This window comes from Mytilus edulis, chromosome 2, assembly GCF_963676685.1.
Source record: "Mytilus edulis chromosome 2, xbMytEdul2.2, whole genome shotgun sequence".
NCBI classification, from domain to species: domain Eukaryota; kingdom Metazoa; phylum Mollusca; class Bivalvia; order Mytilida; family Mytilidae; genus Mytilus; species Mytilus edulis.
The window spans coordinates 83346899-83356163 of NC_092345.1; the positions used below are offsets into that span (position 1 = coordinate 83346899).

The window sequence follows — 9265 nt, forward strand, 5'->3', positions numbered from 1 at the left end:
ATTTCCGTTTTCCATTACTGTATACCTTACAACAAAATTATTTTCATTTACCTGTGTACATTTTATTTGCATGGCGGCATATTGTCCAAGTTCATGGTTGTCTTTCTGATACCGTTTAGCATCTCACATTGTATCATAGACCAAATTTATTCGTTCAGTGTACGTTCACTTATGTTTATATGTCTTTTGATTATGTTAAGCCATTTCTATTGATATTTTATAGTGTGTCTTTCTATGTTGTGATGTTACACTATTGTTTCAGGGTGAAGGTTGGTACCTATTAAAACAATGAAACCCGCTACATTTATATGCACCATCTGTCTTTGATGTTCAGTGCTTGTCGTTTGTTGATGTGGTTCATTAGTGTTTCGCGTTTTTTTTTATATAGATTATACCGTTGATTTTTCTGTTCGAATGATTTTATACTAGTCATGTTTGGGGGCCCTTTATAGCTTGTTGTTCTGTGTGAGCCAGGTCTACATGTTGAAGACCGTACTTTGACTTATGATGGTTTACTTTTACAAATTCTGACTTGGATGGAGATCGAGTTGATTGATTCGGCTATCAGCGATATCAAACCAAAAAAATCAAAATAAAACATGCAAAAGATATCTGGGGTTGAAGTCATAAAACTTTGCTAGGTGCTCGGAGCACAAAATTCATGCGTGAAACATGAAATCCAGCATTTTGATTGGTTGATTTTGGAGTATGAGAACAAAAAACTGACTCGAAAGTTTTATGACCGCAAGGAAGTCAACATACGGTCTCCATCGATAGCGTGTGTATGATAAGTCTCATTGTGAACTGATTTAAAAGTGAATTGTTATTGTGTTGGTATTGGTTTGATAAAGCATATATATATATATAAGTGAATGGGAAGAACCCTTTTTGCATTTAGTAATTTTTTGGATTGAAAATATATATTCTTAGACTATTTAAGTCTATAAAATTGCATTTAATTTGAAATGTATAGAGTTTAAAATTAACACGTTGTATCAGCAGTAAGTTAATCTTTTATTCAATTGCTTTATAGAATTGCAATCCTCAAATGAAAAGATAAAGATAAAAGATAAAGATCTTACATGCAGGTGCAAGTACAGACGATTATAGTTACGCATCATTTTATAACTTCAAAAATATAATTTGAAATTATATTTGATATCATTAGCTCTTATGAATACAGATGCGTAATCAATTCAAGGTAATGATCTTCAGTTGTTTTTTTATGTTACATAAATCACTTTAGGGTATTACGTACGGGTCTTCTATCATCTCGGATTGTTGAAAATCAGAAAAAAAATATGTAACAATGGTAGATCTTTCATTAGATATTCAAATTTGAGACAGAAAGGCAATTCATTTGCAAGATTTTTTCAAGAAAACGAGTATAGGAATCCTTTTTTTTCTGGAAACATATTATAATAACTATTCTCATATATATATAATTTCTTAATTCTATATCTTACTAATACCCATATCATATAGTAAGTTAAAAAAAATGGATCTGGCATGACAAAATATGAAACAATTCTGAACAGAAAATTAACGTCCTATTGTATGCTCAAAAACATAAAAAGAGAAAAACAAAAAGACAGACAGCAACCAAAGACAACGAAAACAACTGAATTACATGCTTCTGACTTAGGACATGTACAAGGATTAAACATATTTTGGAGCGAACAACTCTCCCCTAACCGTGGATAGATGTCAATAGTCATATGTCGTCAAAACAGTGACAGATTTGTGACAGAATTGCATAATAAAACTTTGGAATTATGAAAAGAAATAACACTTATTACCTAATATATAATCTGATAAAATTTTACTTATCAAAAGCACTCATGTGTCCAAATTCGATGAAATTAAAAACGTAACGTGTCCCCACTTTATCACCTTCATTTGTCATTTCAGGGTCAAATAAACTAATGGTAATGAAGTCAATCAGGACCAGTCATGCCACAGTGCATGTTTTATAAAAAAACTAATTATTTTAAATAAATATGTAATATCCTTGACAAACCAAAATCAATCATTTAAATACATTTCAAAAGCAGGCACGTAAGGTAAACATATACTTTGTACCTGAGAAATACCTGGTCGGAATTTCTTACCTTTTAATTGCTTTTGATTAATTGATCTTGGATTTTAATACGGAAACAATATCATATTGATTCTTCTTTACTAACTGAAGATTTATCTGGTTTTCAATGGAGTTAAACGTGTAAGCTTACAGTCTTATGACACTCAGGCGTTGTGTGTAGGGATGAATATCATACCAAATGTGTCCGTTCAAACATGTTGGTTTATATTAGTGGAGTATTATTATCACTCAGAGTTTATGAGACTTGAGATTAATTTGTGAAATAAAAAAATTGAAAATTCTTAGGGTGGACCGGACAGTTATTATATACGTGGGAGAACTTGAAGAAGTCGTAAAATAACAACAGAGATATTTTACAATCTAATAAAACTTCAATTTTGTTTGTTTGGCTATTATGGAAATTGATTGATGTCTCGGGTATAAAAGTCGAATGACCGACAAAAATGCAGAGATTTACATTTCAGTTATCTATTGGAGGAAGTCGAATCATGACGACCAAAGACGTAGGAGACAATCCGAAGGGTCTTAAAAAGGCTGATCAGGCCACGAAAGACGAGGTTATAAAACTGGACGAAGAGACCACTCCGAAGGCAGACACAAAAACAGAAGGTTCAGAAAAGACTATTGAAGAAAAAAAAACTGCAAAAAATATGGAAGAAAAACAACCTGCAAAAAATAAGGAACAAAAATCCGATGAGAAACCTAAAGGCATTACAAAAGAATTAGAAGAACAGTTAATGAAAAGTTATAAAAATGTGTCTGATGAATACAAAAAACTGCTTATCAAATTCTTTAAAGCTGCTGATACAGAAAAAGTTGGATATTTAACTATTCAAAAGTTTGTTCCAGCTGTGAGAAAGTTAGGTTATTCTGGAACGGACAGACATTGTGCTGTAAGTATATAACAATCTTTTTTTCTTCCCTAACAAGTATCTGTTAGTAATGCCAAACTCCCCACAAGATTGCAATCATCAAAAGAAAACATAAGCCATGCATGTAAATATTATATTGTCTCAATGTAACTTCAATGCACGAGACTTAATACGTAGGCAGACCATAGGCGAGGTTCTGGACTTGATACAGGCAGGGGGTTAAGGTTGTATTTGTAGATCTCATATCTTATTTAATCTTGACCTTTTTGGGAATTTGAATTTTCACCCTTGCGATATACATTTGTTACATTAGCGCCAATGCATTTATTTTGTGAATACTCGGTGTATCCGTCTGGTGTATCGAGCGAAGAGAGAAACCAAGTTTTGTTTATAAAATACAACATGCTTTTGTACCAGTCCTTTATTACTTAGCTCGTCAATATTCTGTAAATATTCATTATATGCTTTTGTCTCTATCGAAAATATTTCCCCCCGTTGAACCCATGCATATTTCCCACATAGTCAAATGTGGAACCTATCATACAGTAGTGATGCCTTTTCTAATTGGAGGTTTGGAGGTACAATTGTGACTTGACTTTTCGTTTTGTTTTGATATATTTCTTTGACTGTACACCAACACAGACCTAACCTCAAATTTTCGTGAGTCGAGATATTGCATTTTGTTGTTTTGGTGTATTCAAAAGTTGTATAGTCTAATTGTTTTGGAGATGGTACATCGATATGCATTTTATTATAGGTTAAACTGTTTGTAACACTTGTGTAGCCTAAATTCTCTTTATTTTCAAAACGACAAATGCTTTTATGGAATGCGAGGTTTAAACTTCTATGTAAGACTATGTTTTTGACCAATATATATTTATAACTTATTGTTCGCTTAATTCTATAATTACTCTTCAAAATATTAACCATTTACCTACGAAGCTTATAAAGAAACTACATTTCAATACAATTTGCCATTGTTTGGTAGTATTTTTCTATTCAGACACATTTGTTACATTAATGTTAAAGAAAACAAGTAACAAAAACATTATGCTGATACAATTCAAAACCGTAATGCTATTTACATATATATATATATATATATAAGCCATGTTTTACGAAATATCAATAATGCAAAGATGTTTCAACCATACAAGTGTGTAAAAGTGTCAACATTTTACACCAAGGTCAAAATACTACTAATCAGAAGAGTAAATGTACAGTTACATACCATTGACAACAAAGAAAAAGATTATTCAATTCAGAAGTTTTGTTTATCAGTTACATAAAAGTTGTCAAAACCTTATTTTTTCTAATAATTTAACTAATATTATTATAATGGAAATACTTTAATCCTGTACCTGGTCCTTAATAAAAAAAAAATGTGCTTTGTAAAAACTGCACGGAAAGACATTCGAAACCGTAATGTATATGATTGGTTATTGGCTGTTCAGTTCAGTGACAAATATTTTATGCATATTCCGGACGAGAACAAATCAACAACAAATCTTGTGCGTGGGTTCTGCAAACGACATCGAGCGGGCGAAAATGAAGGTTGTGCATCTCGACAGCCACTTATATATGAGAATACGTTGGATACAGACATATACGATCGACTGCTATGGGCGAATTAATGGTGTGCATATCGAATGCCATTAATCAAGGAGGGTACATACTAATGTATGTTTAATTATGGCTAACGTTTTGCCTAATGCAACGGTTTATACCTACTGACCCATCAAAGAGTTACTCAAGTGGGTTATATAAGGCGCATATAGTGCTTCCTCGTTCGGAACGGACTCAGCTTCCGAAAATTTACACATCCATCACAGCCAACCCAACGTCCCATTTTAGCACGAGTTTTACTGCCTGATGGTAGAAGTCCAGGGATGACCATATTAAAATAAAAATATTTGACTGGCGGTTAATAAAGGACCCACGACATGAATTTGAGATAAGACACATTAACATGTGTCATGTAATTGATTTTATTCTTTCATCTTGTTTCTAAGTTCTTATTATCGTAGTATCTATTATATTGAATATTTACAAGACTTTTAAATCATTACATTCTAGTGGTCGCCCGATTATTTAGAAAGTCCAATATCATTATTTAACAGTTTTTGAGTATCTGTGCGCATACTTATTTGTAAAACCACTTTGTTTACCTACGATAAACATTTTGGCACCTTTTTTTTCAGACACAATTTAGCATATAATATTTTGTATTAACCGTAAACATTTACTATTGGATATATCATAGCGGAATGTTTTATTTTTTTGTTATTGATGGAAGCTGTAGTGCTTCGTTTCTGCATATCGTATGATTTTTTCCCCAGATATCAATATTATGGGGTTTTATAGATTACACATTTCATATCAATACATTCACCTCACGGACGGCACTAATTTTTCGTTTGATTACAAGTATCAATGTTTACAAAGATGTACAACATTCCTTTATGCAAATTAAAATTTAACTTTGCTACTGTAGTTGTTAATAGTGTACATATCATGTTTTCTCTCATTTATAACTGTGTTTATTACATGTAACTTCTGTAAACCCTTGTATTGACGAACGTTTGTCAGAATAAAGATGTATATAGTAGTTTATAACGCAACCAGTATAGGATAAATAAACGTCATTCCTACACGCCATAGTTTATATGTTTTTGCATTTGCATGAATAAATGAAAAAAAGAACTTTAATTGGCTTTTTCAATATAACATCCTCGTCAAACCGAAACGCCAATATGAAATTATTTTGGCTAACGGTCGATACCGTGTGTAATATTGAAAAGTCAAATCACACATTTAAAACAGTTGTTTTTCTGTTGAGAGTTGACGAAAACATATCTTGCATTTTTTTCTGTCGTTGAACTGCTACCCATTGACATGTATCTCATATTTTTCAAATTTATAATATATGCGTTTATGGTTGTTCGTAACGAAATTGCATGATAAAAATATTTTATTGTCTGTCATACTGAGGAAAGAACTTATTTGACCACACAAAAATTAAAACATAATTTTCAAAGTATAATTACTTTTTGCAATGTCAGCAAATTTATTAGCAGTATACTTAATCGTAAATTTGACATACATACAGTGTTGATTTTGTACTTGAATTATTTCTTGTTTATGACAGACTTTGAGTTTAAAATTTATTTTAAGTATTATTTAAAGGCGTATTTATATATATATGAAGTGTAACAGTCTATCAACAGATATAACACTCACACATTTTAAAATAGCAATATTCACACGACTTTTAATACAGTTATTAGATTGAAAAGGGATATTGATTGAAATACACAAAAAATGTTCAGAATATTTAATTTTCATTGTTTCTATTATTTTTTTTTATATAAATGCAGCTGACTTGTGTACAATTGAAGCAGGTTTTGATATGATATAATTGAAATTGATGTGGAAAAGTTCAGGATTTTTCTCTAGTAATATGAAGTTTGATTGTTCCATTGGTATCTTTCGCCTTTTCTGGTTGATTTCGTTATTATTTTCTAAGCTGTTATTTGATAATTTTTTGAATTAAGATCGATTTACATCTAACGGCATGAATATATTGCTTGGTGTATACTATTTATTTAAAATTAATCAGGTTTTGTCATGTTGTCTAAATCTGCACTACAATGAGAAAGTTTCCCCGAGGAAATAAACCACTAAATGATTTGTAGATTCTTTCTCAAACGATCAGTGGTAATTGAAATCGAAGTTACACACGGGAGTATATAGAATCCGTTATAGGTATACTCGGTGTTAACTGTCATTCAATTTGATACAATAAGCATTAACACTATTGTAATAATAAGTATCGCGATCATCATAATTATGCTCGATTTGTATGAAAAGAAAGACAACTCTCATTTACTTGTGTCACTTGGGTTTATGATTTTTTCAGGGCTTTTATTCTATAGACCGAACATTTAATAAAAGATACATATAGCTCGCGAACGGCACTTATTATTAATTTGATTACAATTATGGCTGTTTATAAAGATTTATGTAAATTAAAATTAAACTGCGCTACAGTAGTTTAGAACGCAAACTAGGATGATAAATAAACGTGAATCCTGCATGCCATATAGTTATGTTTTGGCATTTGCATGAATAAATGGGGAAAAAAATAATTGGCTTTTTCAATATAAATCCTCGTCAACAAGCAATGCCATTATGCAATTATTTTGGCTTATGGTTGTTACCGTGTGTGGTATTGATAAGCCAGTTCACATATTTTAAACTGTTGTTTTTCTGTTAAGAGTTGATGAAGTTTGTGAAACCATGATTGATATCAATATTACGGATGGCTGACATAGAACGACTGTGGAACTTCTGTTAGGCGGGACAATTATACGTTGACAGAGTAGTTGTCTTTTCTTTTTAAAATCTCCGAAGTCGTCTTCATATCATCCTCAGTTTGGACCCTGGCTATTGGAATGGTTAGTGAAAATTAGTCTTTGGTTTTCTATGATGTGTTTTCATTATTTGCCATGGAGTTGTCGCTCAGTTTGTCATCGACTTATGCGTTTGAATGTCTCTTTTGGTATCCCCCGCTCTCTTCTTCTTTTATCAGCATTGAAATGATCCATAACGAAATCAGCTCTTGAATTGTATTTTTCTTATATGAAATAAATTTTGTTATCTTTTTTCTTTTTTCTCATTTCAGCAAATGTTTGTTGATGTAAACACAAATTTTGACGGAAAAGTAACAATCTATGAATTTATGTCTGAAATGACCAAAAGAGACCCAAGAACAATAAGGCAAGTATCTTCTTGACTTTTAATATATATATTAAGATATGTTTTTAATAACCCTCTAAACGTTTACGCTGTTGCTTGACTATACAAAATTTTAACATGAATGAATTTCGAACAGATACACTATATAATGGAGCTCTTTTTTCGAAATATACCAGTCAAGTTTCTGATGTTGGCACAGTCGCTAGACATGTTACCTTAAGTAGCATATTGTTTTTACAATTCACCATTCATGTATACATGGCACATAAACCATCTTTTACTGAAAAACGTATGTCGTTTTTGAACTGTGATACTATTGAACTGTCTCATTTAAACATGTCCAAAATCTTATTCTATCTATATTCCAATTTCTTTTTACAGTGATGCAGAACTTTTGGAAATGTTCCGGAAGTTTGACGCCAATAAAGATGGATACATAACAAAGGACGAGCTCGAAAAAACACTTGACGGAAGTAAGATTCGATGGACAGATTTTTTATTGAAAGACATTATAAAAAAGACAGATTTTGATGGTGATGGCAAAATATCATGGGATGAATTTAGAAAATCTTGTCAGTATAAACAGATCATAGTGTGAAAAGGACTGGATTTCAATTCATGTAAATTATTTAGACTAAAAAAAAAATCAAAATGATACATTGTACAGAATCCAATATATATATTATGCATACACAAAAGCAGCTCATGATCGTTTCTTAAATTATATACGTTTATATAATGTATTTTATATCAGGTAGATTTGAGGCAATTCCTTAATGGAAGTTTGCATCTTCCATGAGTGTTATCCATTTAAAAAAAAGCTTTTCCCTATATTTTTGCTGTCTCATAAGAACATGAATAAAAACATATTAATTTGTTTCAAATAAGAAGAACGTATGGCAAAAACATATGTCACTTATAGTAAGACATATGGTTATATGAGTAACACATAGTGTGAAAAGTAAAAAAACTGAACTCGGAGGAAAATTCAAAACGGAAAGTCCCTATTCAAATGACAGAATCAAATGATAAAACACATCAAACGAATGGACAACATATTCCTGACTTGGTACAGGCATTTTCAAATGTAGAAAATGGTGATACAATACAAGACAAACTTCCGCACAGCCTATCACTAAGTCTTAACGAAATAAAAGACACAGGACCAGTTTCCAGAAAGAAAAAAAAAACGAATCCTGCCACAAAAAACTAAAACCAAAAAAATAATATCGGTGGGAAAGCAAATAAAATAAAATGAAAATATCACATAAATTTGGTGTGTCCAAAGCAATTAAATAAAACATAAAATGGGGCAGACGGGCTTGCAAATAGATCCCTTTGCTGTATACAATGATGACATTCTGTATAATATGACAATCTCTACGTCAAATTTTGTTAAGGAACCAGTAATAAGCAACACTAATCAGTTGAAAAAGGCTTTTAAACTCATCAGAGATCACCAGAACAATACTATTAAGCCATCAGCATGCTTGTTATATTGAAGGACGTAATTTAAACACCGAATATACCTATA

The 9265-nt window shown here is 31.4% G+C and overlaps 1 protein-coding gene across 1 annotated transcript; it reads left to right on the plus strand.

Annotated features, from left to right (window-relative positions):
• Positions 1-2027: 2027 nt before the first annotated feature.
• On the plus strand, positions 2028-8615 carry LOC139510326 (neo-calmodulin-like). The gene is made up of 3 exons (XM_071296844.1): positions 2028-2994; positions 7658-7752; positions 8113-8615. The coding sequence occupies exons 1-3, from the start codon at positions 2545-2547 to the stop codon at positions 8327-8329; spliced, it is 762 nt and encodes a 253-aa protein (XP_071152945.1). The 5' UTR covers positions 2028-2544; the 3' UTR covers positions 8330-8615.
• The last annotated feature ends 650 nt before the right edge of the window (positions 8616-9265 follow it).